At 57.1% G+C, this 17,001-nt stretch overlaps 1 protein-coding gene across 9 annotated transcripts in view; it reads left to right on the plus strand.

Annotated features, from left to right (window-relative positions):
- The window catches only part of TNS1 (tensin 1), a 229,994-nt gene that overhangs the window by 19,447 nt on the left and 193,546 nt on the right, over positions 1-17,001 (plus strand). Inside the window, exon 1 of one of the 9 annotated variants that reach the window (XM_082397659.1) lies at positions 11,442-11,582. The exons of 7 other annotated variants lie outside the window; for them this stretch is intronic. In XM_082397659.1, the coding sequence (XP_082253785.1) occupies positions 11,550-11,582 (33 nt within the window). In that variant the 5' untranslated portion in view covers positions 11,442-11,549. Of the gene's footprint in view, positions 1-11,441; positions 11,583-17,001 lie in introns of those variants that run through there. One more of the 9 variants, XM_082397663.1, reaches the window with a different exon arrangement.

Consider the following 17,001-nt stretch of genomic DNA (forward strand, 5'->3'; position numbering starts at 1 on the left):
TATGTGCTCTGAAGACATGAACTTGCTGGTGTCACACAGAGACTGGGAGCTGGCACGATGGAAGGACTTTAGTGAGGTGATCCGAGAAGGTGACACTGGAGCCCATATGAGATGGGACCCCCAGCTCTGGAGGGACTCCAGTTCTGTTGCTGTGTGGGAGTCCTGGACCTTGAATGTGGTTGGGTAGTTTAACCATGAGTGGGGCTGGTGAAATCCGTCCCTGGTGGCAGTGTTGAGGCTCTGGGGATGCCAGTCTTTGAGGTGAGACCCAAGTAGGAGCCCCCTGGGGGCCGCCGGAGGAATTGCTGTGGCTGGGAGGGTGGTGAAGTCAACTCTAGCTGTGAGCAAGCACGTGGGGGGCCGGGTCTGCCGGAGCTGTCCCCATCTGATGGAGGAGAAAGGCTGGGGGCCTCCAGGGAGTGGCCTCTGTGCATCTCTCTTGGTGTGAAAGCAAGACCCAGAGCCTCCGATCAGATGCCCAAGCCATTCTTCCTTCACAGGAGCCGCCTTTGTCTCGCCACAGACAAAACCAGTCGGGGGCACTGTGGCCCTGGGGACATGGCACAGAGGAGAATCTGTGCTTACCCTGTCCCCAGGGAGCTGGTGGCTGTGACCTGCTCTCTTGTTTCCCTGACACCTTCTCTGGATGCCTCTGGGAAGTTTCCCGTTCTTCTCCCGCTTCTTGGGATTGGTGGGGAGCAGGGGGGATGGGGGGGGCAGAGCAGCCCCTTTTCTGTGAATGTGGCCTCCATCCTACCTGGCTCTAGACTCTGGAATCTCCTCCCTGGCCTGGACTCAGAATCCGGGTCTCTGGGCTGTGTGAACAAGAGTGGGGTGTGGAGAAGAAATTCCTCCTCCTTCCAGCCATGGCCAGGCCCACATCCAGCCCTGCTTAGCAGTCTGGACTCTAGCTGAGGAGGCAGAGGGAGGAAGGGCCAGGGTCCCAGGGGTGACAGGGAGACAGGCCTGGGGGTCTGTGGGAGCCTGGACCGGGCAGGGGAGACAAAGCGACCCCAGAGGATTGGTTAACCCTCCGAGGATGGCGGCCAGCTTTTCACAAGCTCCACTGGGGAGGCCGAGGTGAGGAGCTGGGGGTCTGTTGTCAGGTACCCACATGGGGGCTGCAGAGAGGTTGGGGTCTGATGTGAGGCTCCTGTGACAGAGCAGACCCTGCCCAGGCTCATCCCTATCCGTGGTCCCCTATGTCTGAACATCTGCGTCTGATCCATTCTGTGAAATTCTGCATCTCTGACCCTGATGCTTGGGGGCCTGAAAGGAGAGATGGGGGATGGGATGCATGCAAGAACCTACCAGATGCAGTTTCTGGTGCTTTGAGTGCTTTGAGGAGAAAGAGACTGAAATTGAAAGACGGACTTCTGAGATTGGACCCCCTCCCCACCTTCACAAAAGTTGAAAGAGGAAGCATGGGGATCCTTGCTAAAGCTTTCCAGGAGGTTCTGGGGATCCTGTAGCTGCTCTCCTCAGGGTTCTGATCTCCTCTGGTGATGAAAACAGAACAGAGGACGTGTGACTTCCCATGAGGCACCAAACTCCCGAGGACACATTTCCGTGTCCTGCCTTGGGGGCAGGATTTCGTTGACCTTCAGGAGCTGCAACGCTGGGCTGGGCACGAAGCTCTGTGGAGGTGTGGTGGGACCAGGGGCTGGGAGGAGGGAGCTGGGGAGAAGCTCTAGGCAGTGCTGGGCCTGGCTTCCTATCTCTGTCAGCCACGGGCTCTTCCCTTCCTCTCTGGAGGGTCACTGGCTTAAGGACACCTCCTGCTGGCCGGTAGATGAAATGAAGGCCCCTCGGCCTTTCTGAGCCCTTTTTATCAGGATCTCCTTGTAGGGAAGGGCTGAACCAAGAAATCACTTCCTTCTCTTTCTTCCCATCTGCTCTTCCTTCCTTCTGTTTGATGAGTGCCTTTCATGTTCTTGGTGCTGAGAAGTCGTTAGAATCCTCTTAAAAAAAATCATCTTGTCCTTCTCTCTTAGTCTAGGCAGGGCCACACTTCAGCCTATCTGAGGAACTTCCTTCTGTTTGAAAAAATCAACCAGTGATTCCTTTTGATTAAACTTTGTTCCACGTGCTGTGGATTAAGCCCAGTTTCCTCACATCTCACAACGCAGCCATTTCCTCTGGCGCCAGGGTGGGGAGGCTGTGAAGATCGCAGGCCCCCCAAAGAGGAGGAAGGGCCCCTCTGCAGGCCTGGCACGGACTTCAGCAGTGCCAGGAACTTCACTGGAGGTCACGGGCAAGAGCAAAGGCAGGGCCTGCTAGGGACGGGCTCACGTATTACCTCTCCGCCTACTTCCATGACGCCCCCTCCCGCTTTCATCCAGAGCCTTCGTGGTGGTGTGTGTGGGAAGACAGTGAGGGACCCTTTGCTTGGGCACTGTTGAGGGCTGAGGGCCCCAATGTCTGTCTTTCCTCGTCTCTCTAGCCACGCACCAGCAGGGCCCCCTTCCCCCCTCCCTCACTGTGCTCCTGCCAACCTCCCCCAAAGCGCTGCACCTCACTGCCTTGTCTCATGGTGGGGAGATGAACTGGGGAGGGGGGAGGGCCTGAGAAGTCCCATGGGGTGGGGGGAGCTTGGAGGCAGGAGTAAGCTCACTGAGAAACTCTGCATGTCGGGAAGGAGACCTTGCCTGGAGCCCCTGCAATGCTGTCTCTGTGTCCCCATCCTTCCCTGGGAAAGAAGGACAGCATTGTCTCCCTGAGGACAGAGAGACAGCATTGCCAGGAAAAACAGCCCTGATACAGTGCCCAGGGAAGCCCAGGCCCGGGAGTGCAGGCAGCGGTGGGAGGCGGCGCGGGGGTGGGGGTGGGGGGTTGGGAGGGCCCTGGCTGGGCTCCAGTGGTCTTTTGCTGTGGAGGAGGCCCTGGCAGGGTCCTGCTCGCAGCAGCCGCAGCTCTCCCGCCCTTTTTCTTTCTGGGCTTGGCTGGCTGGCTCCCCTCCCAGTTTCTCTGCAGGGACAGAACCAGGGGCAAAGCTCGCAGCCGCCTCTTTCCACCTCCCCGAAGTCTGTCTGTGGGTCTCCCTCTGCCTTTGTCTCTCTGCGTCTTCTCTCCCTCTCTCCAAAGTCCAGCACCTCCTCTCACCTCTCTCTAACTCCCGCTCCCTGCTTCCAGGGTCACAGTATGGTGACCCCCAGACAATTTTCCTGAGAGGCCCCCAACCCCTGGTCACATCCTCTGAGCACAGCAGAGGCAGAGAAGGGTCCCTGTTCTCCAGTGGCGGCCATGGGGCAGGACGTGATGGGACGTGGCACACCCTGAACCCCGAGCGGGAGGTTCAGCCGTAGCTGTGGGGGGCGCAGCCAGCTCTCATCAATCTGAGTTGGTTCAGCCTCTTAGGCAGGGGCCCTCCCAGCTTGTGGGGGGCGTTTGGATGCTCAGAGCTCCCTCCTGTAGTTGGCTGGAGAGAGATCCAGGCAGAGGAGTCGAGGTGTGGCCAAGGTCAGAGGTTGGTGAGTTGGGACAGGCCGTCCAGGTTGTGTTCGGTGTCCTGACGTGCATGCCAGGCTCACGGATGTTTCTGCTTCAGTCATGGAAGCCGGAGGTCTCCGTTTAAGTTAATCACATTATGCTCTGGGGAGCAATGTGGAAATTAGAGTGAGGTCTGGAGGGAATCCGCACACACAGACGCACACACACGCACACTCACACACTCACTGCAGCTTGGAGCACAATGCTGCCGCCACCGCCGCTGCGCCTTCCCCGCAGGTGGTCGCCTGGCGCCTGGCACCGCCTCTGCTCTGCCGCTCAGCCTCTCCTGCGAACCTCTCCCCGAGCCTCCTCCGAAGTTGCCGGGGTGCCTGCGCCCGCCCCCGCCCCCCCCCAGCCCCCCCCCCCCCCCGCCAGCCCGCCTGGGAGACCGGCAGGCGGAGGCTGTCACAACGAGGGGAGGAGAGAGGCAGCAGCTGGAGGAAGTCCCCGAGGGTGGAAGCGCCCTGTAGCGCCCGCGTCTCCCGCTGGGTCTTCCGGGGGAGATGGAGCCACGTCGGGGCCGCGCCTCGGGGGCCCCGTCGAGCTCCTCCCGCTAGAGGGGCCGGGACACTCGGGCTGCTCCTGCGGGGCTGAGCATCCGGGAGACCACGGGGCGGGGCTCTCGCCTTCCTCCTCACCACGCAGCCGGTCCTGCTTCCGACCCCTGCGCCCGGGGCGCGCACGTCGGGGTTAAACATGACTCAGCTGAGCTGGTGCTTCTCCTGCGTGATTCGATGGAGCAAGTACCTCTTCTCCTGCTTCCTGCCCCTGCGCTTCTGCCTCCGCAGACAGGTAAACTCACCTGGCATCTGCCCCACCCCTCCCCGACAGGCAATCTCCTCCCTCGGTCACCTAGGCGTCAGGTTTATCACCCTCTCGCCGCCCTCAGGGACACCCATCTTGACTGCCGTCAGCGTGGCTTTCATGAGAGTTTAGGGACTCCTGGGGGAGCCCCCACTCATGCATGGATCCGCAAGGGGGAGTGGCTGCCTCACCGCCAGGGCACAGCATCTTGGAAGTCTGAAGGATAACACTGGAGTCTGTGCGAGGGCGCTGGAGAGCTGGGCACAGAGGAACATTTCTGGGGGCTTTAAGCGTCCCTCTCAAGTTTCTGTGGGAAGGGAGGGTAAGTTCCTGGAAATGTCTCTTTTTCCCCCGATGGGTTCAGAGGACTCAGAGTTAAGGCTGAGATGTAACAGAGTGAGATGGAAATGAAGCTGGTGGACGTCAGGAGGGATTTCCTATCTATTCAGGAGGATGGGGGGACCAGGGAACCGGACATGGAAAGGACGGGGGCTGGGGCAGTAGCTGACTTAGTGAGGGAGGAGGGGTCTGGTGGGACCCCCAGTGCTGTGGATGGGCGTGTCATGGTTGAGCATCTTTCTCCCAGAGAAGATCCTTGTCAGTGCCTTCAGGGTGTGCGTGCTTGTGTGTGTGGAGGGGGGCGGTTAGGGAGAGAGAGGAGGTGGGTCATAGCTGGCCAGCAGAGTAGGGAACTGGTAAAACTGCAGGTAACCTTAAATCCTCCCCTGGAGGCACAGAGAGAATTCCAAGAGCATGACCTCGAGCCCCCAGAAGACTCCAATGAGGGGAAGGATTTCAGGGACTGGGGGGTCTGGCTTTCTGATCCATTCTCCATTCCGTAGGGAAGCCAGAGGGGCCCCTGTCACATGGGGGAAGGGGGCTCAGTGGCACTCAGGTTGAGTGCCAGCTGTAGAGCTGGTTTGCCTGGCTTTGAATTCTGGCTCTACCATTTGCCAGCTGTGGACCTTGGGCAAGTTACTTACTCTGCCGGTACCTGTTTTCAAACGTAGAATGGGGATTATAAAAATACCTATATCACTGGGTTATTGTGAGTATTAAATGCAGTAGGACATTTGAAGTGGTTACCAAGTGCTTTCTCTGTATTAGGTACTCAATAAAAATTAGGAATCTTTTCTTTATTCTTGTTGTGACTTTCCGTGGGGCTCTCCCTCCTTGTAGACCTTCAGGCAGGCCAGAGATGGGGTATGTGGGAATGGAGGGATTTCTCCCAGTATCCATTCTTCCCATCACATGGATAGGAAGGATTTCTCCACTCCATAAGAAGCTTGACTGTTCAGCACCTCCTCCCAGGTGCTGCCTCTGGGACTCAGTTTCCCCCACTGCCACTCCGCAGTGGGGAAAAAGTGCCAGTAGGCTTCCGCTCCAGTCACCCAAGGTGTGCTTTGAAATCTTCTAGCAAAATACATTGTCTCCAGTGATTGGCTGAGAAGCAGGCGCTGCGGCTGTGGACCACAGGGCCGGAGCCCCGTCGGCGTTCTTGTGGGCTCTGAGTTCAGATGCTGCGGAGTCCGGGTGTTCAGGTTTGGGAAAAGGCAGCCTGCAGCGGGAATGGCCAGCCGAGACCAGGTCAGTCGGACCCCAGTCCACTTGGCGATTCCCGCTCCTCATTTGCAGAGGTTGAGGATGACATAACTCCTCCTGGGCTAGGATTTGAGCTGGGGGCTGGGGGTGAGGGGCTGGGTGATCAGCTGCAGCTGCCTCCCTCCAGCCTTTGAGGGCCTGAGTCAGGCAGGAAATGAGAGCTGGGGAAGATATCAAGATCACCGAGTTGAGCTCTGGGAAGGATTTTATTAAAAATTGTTGCGATTGGGCCCAGACACTGTCCCCACCCAGGGTGCTGATGGAGGGGAGGTAGGAGAAGGGGATGTGAGTGATGTTCCCTCCTGGGTCAGCTGGAAACTGAGGCCCATACAGGGCCTGGTTGGAAGCTCACTTTCCATCTTAGGGAGCATTCCGATTTCTGAAGTGCAAGGGGGAGACCTCCATCTTATACTGGAGGGGTGGTGGGCATAGGGGCAAGGGTCTGGACCTCCCCTGGCCCATAGGGTACCTTGGTGGGCATTAGGATGAATGTGTCTTGGGCCAGGCTTGGTGAGTAGAGCATGGACAAGTCTTCAGCCCCCACTCACCCCTTGGCTACACCCTTGTTCAATGAACATCCTGCCCACTGGTACATGGAGGCGCTGCTAGGGCTCCGAGCCCCCCAGAACTCAAAGGCTGAGTGTGTATGGGGGTGGGAGCAGGGAGAGGCAGCATGGCTTATCTGAACAGAAGCCCTGTGGCCAGACCCTGTCCTCACCCTGATCTCAGGCCCCAGGGCTTGCTAGGACTGTGGTTTTTCTCTTCTGGTTGGCTCTTCTAGAGCCACTAGGGAGCCAGTTGGTCTCATTCTGACCCAGGTGGCAGTGCTGTCCTCGGCTTCCCTCTATGTGTCCCCCTTCCCTCTACCCCCTCTCCCCCGCCCCAAGCCAGACCTGGGCCTGGGCAGTTGACGTTCTTCTTGGAGCTGCAGCCCTTGAACGAGGAGTGGGGAGGACAGCTAACACATCACCTCAACATGGGCCCATAAGCCCTAGTCTCTGGGTGATGGTATTGCTGGAGGAGCAGCAGGAAAATTTTCGATCCCCACGAGATGTGGAATCAGACACCCCAGATTCCGTTCTCACGCATACTACCTGTGTGACGCTGAGCAAGTTGCCGAACCTCTTTGCCCCTCAGTTTCCACATCTGTAAAATGAGAGCTGGTAGGAGGCTTTAGTACGATACCACAATTAAGTGTCTGGTTAGTTAGTATTGATCTTTCCGCGGGCAGGGGGCGGAGGGACAGAGCCCGGAGGAGCCATGCTGTTGCCGAGGGCTTTGTTGTCAGATTCCTGCGTCCTGTGCTGCTGGGATCTGCATTTGGACGTTGATGGGGAATCCCAGCACCAGCTCTGCATCTACCTATTTGGTAGGAGGCCCCCGCGACTGGCTGCGATGAAGGCTGTGGTGTGTGCAGGCCCCGTGTGAAGGCAGCGGGCTGCAAGGTTGGCAGGAGAAAGGTGAGAGCATGACTCTGGTCCTACAGTGACTGGACAGCTGGGTGCTTGCGAAAAATCTGGGGCCCGGGAGCCACAGCTCTGTGACCTCAGGCTGGTCCCACCCTGTCCCTCCACTGCGGTGTTGTCATCTCTTAGATGAGGGGGCTGGTTAGGTGAGTGGTGCCCCAAAGCCCAAACCCTCCTGGCAGACTTGTTTAATTTAATCTGGCAGAATGATTTAAAAAAAAGAAAAAGCCGATGTTTAAAATTTTGCATTTTTCATATTTTATATAAAAGATTTTATAAGATAATATAGATTTGGGGCGTCTCTTGACAGATCAAAATATTTGACAGTGTGGGCTCATGTTGCTGACGCCACAGCAGCTGTCACCGAGGAGTGGGATCCCCTTTAGCTGGGCCTGCCCTCTCCAGGTCCCCAGAGACTCCTTGCCCGCTACCTTCATTTAACTTCTGTCAGGCCCCTGAAGGATCTGACTGTGACCCCTGGAAAGGCTCCAGGTCTTTCCAGCTCTGATGTTCTGTGACCTTCAGATTCTGTGACCAGTGGTGACAGAGGAAAGACTTGATGCCATGTTAGGAGATGGGCTGACAGCAGGAAGAACTTTTTGATGGACAAGTGTGGAAGGATAGGAAGAATGGATTGGAGGGAGCTGGGGCCTTGGCCTGGGAAGTCTGTGTCCTCACAGGAGGTGGAGCTGGAAGGGACCTTCGAGACCATCAGCTTGGTCATTTCTCAGGTGAGGAAACTGAGGCTGAGAGAGGGGAGTGCCAGGCTCAGGCTTACGAGGCCTGTTAGCTCCGTTCCTGCCCTCACTCACTTTTCCCTCAGCTCGGCCCACCTCTGGGCCCAGCGCCAGCCCCAGAGCCTGCAGTCCTGGCTGTTTCTTCAACTGGCTGCTGAGCCAGGGGCTGAAGGGCAGTGGGCAGCGAGCAGGAAGGCTCTGCGTGCAGAGGGGAGAGTGGAGTTAAACGCCAGCTGCTGCAGAAATGGCCGGGGCAGTGGGTGGCGTGGCACAGGGTGGGTGTCTGCTGCGTTTGAGACTCTGGTCCAGGCATGGGGTGGGGATCGCAGGATGGGTGATACCGCTTCAGCCTCTGGAGGGTCTGCATCCTGAGAGAGCTCAGAGGCCAGGGTGTGGCAGGAAGAGATGGTGCTGAAGAGAGGTGGGTATTACAGGCATTTGCAGAGGTATGCAGGCGAGGTATGCCCAACGCCCTTTCAACGCCCTTTCTGGCCCACTCTGGCCCCAGAGGAAGGTTTGGGAAGGGGTAGTAGATGGTAAAAGTAGGAAAATATGTTAGGACCCATTGATTGGTAGAGTGATTCATTGCTTCTTCAACCATGTCTGGCACCTGCTGTATGCCAGGCTCTGGGGATACAAAACACAGGACATGTCCTTGCCCAAGGAACTCTCCCTGTCTGTGGGGGGAGGGAGGGGACACCAGCTGTGAAGGATGAATAATGGGTAACAAGCCTGAAATAGGGTCATTACATAGAGTTGGAGACACTTCAGGTGGCAGAGTTGAACATTCAACAGGGAAGATGGAGGATGGACTTCTTGACAGTGAGAGGTTAAGATACAGGAGAGACACCCATGGTCTTGGAAAAGGGGAATTCTGGGCGCAGGGTTCCTCTGAGGGGACCCCCCAGCACTAGGGTTCTCCACTCCTGCTTTCAGTCCCGGCTGAAGGGACTGGGGAGGGAGCTGGCCTGGGGGACGCAGGGCCCCCTTGGGTTGCACGGGAGGCCAGACAAGTTGGTGTCGCTGTGACTTGGTCTTTGGTCTTGTTGTTTAGCATTTCTGGGAAGCAGCAAGGTGATTTCTCAGAACTCCCAAGATAGCTGCCAGCAGGCACATCTTCTAGTAACGTTGGCAGCAAAGGGCTGTGGGAGCGGGCGGAGGAGATGGGTGGGAGTGGGCGCCAGGATGGCAGGGCTGAGCTTGCTGAGCCCTTGAAGTTGCTGGGAGGCTGGCAGGGCTGGTGATGGTGGCTAGGGGTGGGCTCAGGGTCTCCCAGAGAGGCCCCCTGAAAACCACTCTTCCTTGACTGCCCTGGGCTTCAGTGGAGAGAGGGAGGGTTGGCAGGAGCGTCCATCTGTGGACATGCCCAGCGGTGGCTGCAGGACCAGCTACATGTGGGACACTGGTCCATTTCAGTGTTGGCTAAATTGTCAGTTGAGCCCTGGCAGGCTTGGGAGGGGATATCCAGAGGCATTGTGGTTCTGGAAAGGGTTGCAGGGTAGGGGCAGAATCTTTCATTGCCCCCACAGCTCTGCAGAAGGACTTAGAGAGATGTGAGAAGGGCCCTGATTCCTCACCTTGTCGTCTTCATCAGAACAAAGACTCTTAACTCAGGTACCTGCTCCAGGAGGGACCAGAATCAGACAGCTTGCTTTAGTGTCCTCCCCTGACTTCTCAGAACCACCAAGTAATAGAGTCCCTTGTGCAGTGCACAACCTGCACATCCACATGTGGCAGCCTTTTCCCAGACAAAGTGTGAATGTTTCCCTCTCATTCTGGAGTTTCCTAGGTAGATGTCCTGACTGGACTATGGGCTGGGAGCCAGTACACCTGTCTGGGCAGGTCCTCCTGAGGGGAGAGGCTGGTTGTAGAGACTGTACCCTGGGGTGGCACCGTGTATGGGGCTGACAGAGTGGTGAGGGCAGGCTCTTGGGTGCGTGGGGGAGAGAGGCAGGGGATATATAACACTTTTTACATGTGGCCCAGGGCATCTACCCCATGCTGGTACGTGTGCATAGGAGCTCAAGCAAGAGGACTTTCTTGCCAAGTTACTCAATCCAAGAAAATGGTCTCAGAGTGCCTCCTCTGGGTGGGGCCCTGTCCTCAGCACTCTGTGTGTTTATCTGAGCTGGACTGTGCGTCCTGGTGTGTGTGTCTACAGAGGGGGGTGGGGCTGAGCTCTCTTTCTCTCCCCGGAAGGCTCCAAAAAATAGAAAATAGAGCGGGGTGATTCACCAGCCCCACCCACCCTTACTTGGTCCAGCTGCGGCCAGAGCTCAAAGAGGAAAGTTTCTGGGGGGAAGGTGGAGGGGGGAGTTGAGACAATGAGGGCCCGGGGCCGATTTTGCTGGATTCCCCTGCGCTGCACCCTGGGAATACATTTGGATACCCCTCTTCTTCCCCCCACCCCAGACCCCAAACTTCTGGCCCTGGGCTAAGATGAGGGGGAGGGGAGGGAAGGGCTGGCGGGGGCGGGTGGGGGGACAGTGTTGGGGGAGAAGTAGGCACGTGGAATGGTGGGAGGTGAAAACTGGGCCCAGGGAGGGGGAGCAGGGGCGGTGGAGGAGGAAGTGGGGAAATGCAAACCAAATGTTGGCCCAGGGCACAGTCAAGAAAAACAGACTCTCGCGGGAGCCTGGAGCGGGGCTCCTTTTAGGAAGGGCAGGAAGGGCTGGGACAGATGTTTGGAGAAAAGAAAGAAAGAAGGGGAAAAAAAAGTAGGAAAAAAGTTGGAATGAAATCCACAGCCCTGGGAGCAGGGCAGTTCTCCAGCGGTCTCAGGCCAGGCTTCTCTTGAGTAAAGCGTGGCGTGGGCTCTGAGCTTGCCGAATGGGCACCAGGGTGCCCTGGGCACTGACCTAGCTAAGTGAGTGCAAGTGACTTTGTGTTCCGAGGGCAGGAGGGCATGCGTGTGTCCTTGGAAATGCGATGGGGCTGAGGAACCCCAGCTCAAGCGGACTGTGCTGTCCCATGTCTGTCTGTCCCTCCATCAATGGTCTGGGGGTGGAGGTCTGCAGTAAGTAGAGCAGACGCCAGGCCTGGCAGTGTCAGATCCAGCCAGAAGGCAGGAGCAGCTTGGTGGCTCATAGGGGTTGTGTGTCTGGGGTTGGGGGTGGCTTCTGGGGGGAGGGGCTGTCTCCAGTAGCTGTCCCTTTGCTCTGCTTCCTTCCCACCCCCCCGCGAAGCAGGGCTTCTGACCCCCAAAGCCACCAGTGGAGCTGGGAGGAGGGAGGAGACAGGAGGCTGGGAGTAGGGGGTGGAGTGGGGGGAGGAGGAGGAGAAGGAGGGAGGGTGAATTGGAGGCAGGCAGGGCGAGCGCCGCAGATGCTGGCTGAGCCAGAGCAGCCGCCGCGGACTCAGAGCTGCCTTCTGCCTGCTCCGAAGGGGCTGAGAGCTCAGGGGGACCCTTTGCAGTCCCCGGGCGTGGCCCCAGGGACGAGGACCCTCGAAGATGACGTGGATCTGTCTGTCCTGCATGCTCTGGGTAGGTGTGGTTGCGTTAGCTAGGAGGTCGAACCCCCCCTCCCACCCCGCCTTCGACCTTAGCCTTACCCTGAGAGCCTGGGGTTGGGGGAGTGTTGGTGGTGAAGGAGGGGGCCTTTCTGCCTCTGAGGGACAGAAGGAAAGACTGACTTGAGTAGACCCTCAGCCTGAGTCCATCCGCATCAACGGGGCCCAGGCCCCGGTTCTGCCGGTCAGTACATCCCACCTCCCCAGTGTCCTCTCCCCAAGTTGAGTCCAGGAGCTGTAAGTAGAAGGAAGCCATCACAAAGTTTGTTTCTTTTTGGAGCCACTTCTCTCTCCATTCCCACCCCACACCGGGGTGAAAATTCTTCACCCCTCAAGTTGTTCAGCCTAAGAGTCTGAGGGGGGGCAGTGGTAGGGGCCTGAGGAACAGGGGGCATTGACCTAGAAGATGAAATCTGGAAAAGCCAGGCTGGGGAAAAGTTCTGCTCGGGTTCCATCACTTTTACCCCAATTTCAGCTTCTACCCGCTGCCATCCTCCCCCCTCCACAGCCCTCCCATCCTTACCAAGACCTCCCCCGACCCCCTCCAGTCCCAGAGGAGGAAGCCACGGCCTCCTCTTCCCCTTTCTTGGCCCCAGATTCAGGAAGGTGTGTGTCGGCGCAGGGTGCTTGAAGGGTGGGCAGGCAGGGTCTGGGGGCCACATGGTGAGGGTTAAAAGTCTTGAGGCCAGTCAGGGGCAGAGGCTCCTGGGAGAGAGGGGGCTGGGAGAGGGCTGACTGCTGCAGGAGGGGAAGGGGCAGGGATGGGAGACCCCTTCCTCAGAGGGGCTCCGCTCTCTGGGCTGGGTGAAGGCATGCACAGGGGTCAGGAGGGCAAGGAAGTCATCCCTGGCCGAGGTTAATGTTGGTCTCAAAGAGAGTGATGGCTGGTTTGGGGGAGGGCGCTTCACGCCCAGGATCCAGATGTGGCCTTTCCTGCCCCTTTCCCTGTTCCGGCCAGTCCTTGGGAGGGCCCTCCTCGGCTCAGGCAAGCCCAGGCTGAGGACAGTGGTGGGAGATCAGACTTGGGCAGTCAGGTGTACTCTGGACAGAGAGGGGAAGTGGGGAGGGGGCTGGCAGGAGGGGGTTTGGGTGGCATGGGGGGCTTGGGTGTGGGCGTGGTTCTGAGTAAGAGACTGAAGGTGTCTGGAGCGTCCTGCACAGAGGATGCATCAGGGGTTCGCTGGGCTGCTGTCAACATCTGTATAATGGGAGCCTTGGCCAAGGTCATTTCTCTAGCCCCTTTCAGCTCCCTGGGACAGACTCTGGAGGATGGTGCTGAGGAGAGAGGCTGGCAGGGAGGGAGGCCTGCGGTGGGAAGGATGGCAGTTAGACTTCCAGGGGTGACGCTGGTGCGGATGGAGACAGGGCCACGTCAGCGGAGAGGCTCTGGGAGAAGTGCTGCACGGCTCTGAGCCTCAGTTTCCCCATGGGTGAGACGAGGGTGATGGCGGGGAGGTGCAGAGAGGTGAGCATGAGTGCCTCATCCATGTCACTTCTCTCCCTGAGAGCTGGGGACCAAGGGCTGGTGTGGATGCAGCCACTTTTCTAAGGCCCTCCCCTCACCCCTTTTCCTGTCCTCTCTCCTGGTGCCTCCCCGCCCCTGTCCCTCCCCAGCTCTGTGAGACAGCCCAGCAGGCAGGCTTCTGTGGGAGTGGGCTGGGGAGAAGGGTGTTTGCTCTCCATCCGGCCCCGGCCTGGATGCCCATTGCCAGGGTGGGCCCGAGTCTGGAGGGTGTGGACTGGCCCGAAGGCACAGCCCTGGCCCCGTCAAGCTCCTTGTCCCCCTCCTCCAGTTGTCCCAGGCAGTTGTCCCAGTAACCTTCCTCCTTTCCGGGTGGGAGTCTGTGGGGCTTGGGTGTAAGTTTGTAGCAGGAAGGGGAGGGGTAGCTGGTGCCAGTTACGGACAGGGGGCATGGAGGTCCTGGAGACCTTGACAAGGGAGCTGCTTCTGCCTTGAGAGGCTCCTGCTGGTGGGAAGTGCGTGGACTTTGACACCAGGCAGGGCTAGGCTCAGATCCTAGTTCTGTCTTGGGTACAGCAGTTCCCTTCTTGAGCCTCAGTTTCCTGATTCTGTAAAGTGGGGAGAATAATACACACCTTGTCTGGCTGGGGTGAGGACAAAGTATGTCAAAAGACCAGGTACCCAGGCACTCAGTAGGTGCTCAGTAAATGCCGGTCCCTCCCCCACTCCACAACCTCCTGCTTGGCTCACGGGATCCCCTGTATTGCAGATCTGATGTGCGGGAGGATCTCCCCAGGAATAGCTGCAGACATTTCATCCAAGAAATAATTTATCTGTAACGCGTAGTTTTAACAAGCTCTAGGAATAAAAATCACTTTATTAGCTGAGGAGCCGAGCTATATATTATGCATAACTTGATTTTCTCATCAAATGCTCCCATTCGCTATTACATATTCAAGCACGGTTTATTTAGAAAATAATTACATGCCTATTAATTGAGGCTTTTTGGTGTTACACTGATGGAGTTAGAGCTGCAGGCCCTTCCTTCTGGAGGGGCTCATTCTGTTCTCAGGAACTGGGAAGGGGCTTATTAGATGGGGCTGAAAGAGCCACAGGCATGACTGGGGGCCAAGTACAGCCCTGGCCCTGCCCTGAGCAAGCCATGTGGCCTCGGGCTCGCCACTTGACTCTTCTGGACCTCATTGAAGCTGACCTCTGAGGCCACTTCCAGCTGCAGACAATGAAGTGTTCTCTTTTCTGGAGCTGGTGTCTTTCCCAGCGCTAAGCACACATTTTTGTCAGAGGGTCCTCGTGAGCCCCCGGTTTCCTGGTGCGCAGCTCTTGCCCTGTGTACCCCACTCGGACCCCTCCGTCCTGAACTCACTCTCTTTGGAGTTTTGTTAGCCTGTAAGGGCTGTGCCCACCGGGGGCCTCCTGGCCACGCGTTTGGGAGCTAGGCTGGTCTGCGTGACGCTGACAGGGTCTGAAAGAAAACACCCCCTTTGCAAAATTTTTCAAAATGGCGTTTGAGGTACAAAGTCAGGGAGCAATACCGTACTGTTTTTCTGCAATGCTCAGTGGGAGTGTGGCTGGCTGGCCGAGAGCACAGTGCCTGTGTTTCATCCTGGCCCTGTGACTCGGACGCTCTGTGGCTTCGAATCTCTGTTTCTCGGTTGGTTTCCCCAGCTACCTATAGTGTTGTTAAGTTTTAAAGGAGCCAGTACATTTCGAATAGCGTTTCTCCCCCAGTAAGAGCTCAAGAAATGTTAGCTCTCTTTATATGACGGCACAGTTCAAGGCCACGCAGCAAGTTAGAGTCAGAACTAGGACCTGGCCCTCGTGCGTCCCCATCCAGGGCTTTCCATTCTGGGAGTGCTTTGGGGAAGGGCAGGAGGGGGTGTTAAGGATGATGTGAAGGCCCAGAACATGCAGGTCTTCTCCTGCAGGCAGCGTGCACAGGGTCAGAGCACGGATGCTGGGTGTGTGGTCTGGGCAGCCGTAGCCTCTCTGTGCCTTACCTGTGTCCATTTCCTTGACTTATGCAATTTCATTTGAACCTCACTGTAATTCTGTGAGGTGGGAAGGTCAGGGATGGCTAATTTCAGTTTCTAGCCAAGGCGAAGGGGACCCACAGAGGGGAAGCGGCCTGCCCAAGGGGCCACATGGCCACTGGGTTCAGTGCTCCTGAAAAGAGGAAGGGTATGGGCCGGGGGCTTTGCAGCTCTGGGTTGAGGGGTTGGTGGCCAGCAGCCTAAGGATAGGAAATGGTGTTGGGGAAGCACTGTGACAAAGAAAGCATCCAGTCATTCTGCCGGCTCAACACCCACCCACCCATGTTCCCGTCCATCTATCTCACCAATGATTATAGAGTGCCGACTTTCTTCAAGAAGCTTGCAGATATTGGGCAAATGATTACAATAAGATGGGTGTCACCAAGAGGGAAACTGTGGGGACATTTAAGGGGGGACCTAGCCTAGACTGGGGGAGAAGGGACATATCAGGAAAGACCTCTTGGGAGGTGAACTTTAAACTAGATCCAAAGATGAAGCTGAGACCTCAGAAATCCAAGTGCGGGAAGTAAGAATAATTGACAAAGGATAAGAGGGGGCTAAACCAGCCAGTAGATGGCCTTTGGACAGAGGGGTCCTGACGACGCAACTGCCGGGGCTCCTCCAGGTCACACAGACGGCAGCTGTGGACACACCCTTGGAAGTGGTGGTAGTGCCATGGTTAGGGACCCTGTCTCAGACAGACCTGGATTTGAATCTTCGTTCCATCCTGCCCTCCTTGTGTGTCGCAGAGCACGTTCCTCAGCCTCGTCATAGGATGTTGTTGTGAGGATTCAGCGAGGGAATCTGTGCCAGCCCCTCGCCGTGATGCCGCACCTTCAGACTATCCACATCTCTGTGCCCTCCCACTCCAGGAGATGATTTCATGTTAGAGCACAAAAAAGGGACCTGGGACTTGATGCTTAAAAATGTTGGGACGTGGTTTATGAAGGAGCCAAGGCGAGAGAGAGAGAGAAACAGGCTGATGGCGAGAGATGGTCCAGCTCAGGAAGCCGAGTCATGGGCCGAGGGCCACCAGGTAGAATCCCGGACTCCCCAAGCCTCCGCGTGCTCCTCTGTCACACGGGGAGCTCAGTTAAAGCCACGCTCTGCATCCTTCCTCCCATGGAGATCCAGGGCTACTCGGTGTCAGAGAGCTTTCTCCTCAGCCGCGTGATGCCAGCACCTCAACCCGTGTTCTGTCCCCTGAGGGCAGGACAGTGGGAATGGGTGTACTTACACTAGAGTGAACCAAGGTCAGGCTCCTTCTGACTTGTTTTGGGCTCACACTGTTCTGGACACAGGGGACATGGGGCAGAAGCACGTGCAGATGTGGGCACCTGGGGCCTAGTCCAGCGCACACACAGGCGTGACAACATGAATCAGAGCCCGATTCTGGTGAGCGCCTACTGTGTGTCAGGCGCTGTTCCAGCGTGTTTCCAGGCATTGTCACAACCTATGGGCAGTTGCTATGATTAGCCCACTTAACAGATTAGTAAAGTGAGGCAGACAGGGGTTAAGCAACTTGCCCGGGGTTACCTAGCTAACAAGCGGGGCAGCAGGGACCAGTCAGATTGCGCAGAGTGTTGTGACGGGGCACCAAGCACGTGCGACTGAGGAAAGGAAGTGGCGTTGGGCAGCCCTTAACCCTGAATTGAATCATGAGGAAATGACCAGACCAGTCCAGATACTGAGAGACATTCTGCAGAACCGCCTGGACTCTTCAAAAAAGTCAGTGTCATAAAAGGGAAATCATAAGGTGGAGTAATGTGTCCACATGAAAGAAGAGGAAAGAAACCCAGCAACTAAATGTAATACAAGATCTTGCTTGGGTCCTGAGTCCAAAATAAAAACAGATGCAGACCCAGCTCTAATGGGTGTTA

This window comes from Balaenoptera borealis (assembly GCF_965194805.1).
Source record: "Balaenoptera borealis genome assembly, chromosome: 6".
Classification (NCBI taxonomy): Eukaryota; Metazoa; Chordata; class Mammalia; order Artiodactyla; family Balaenopteridae; genus Balaenoptera; species Balaenoptera borealis.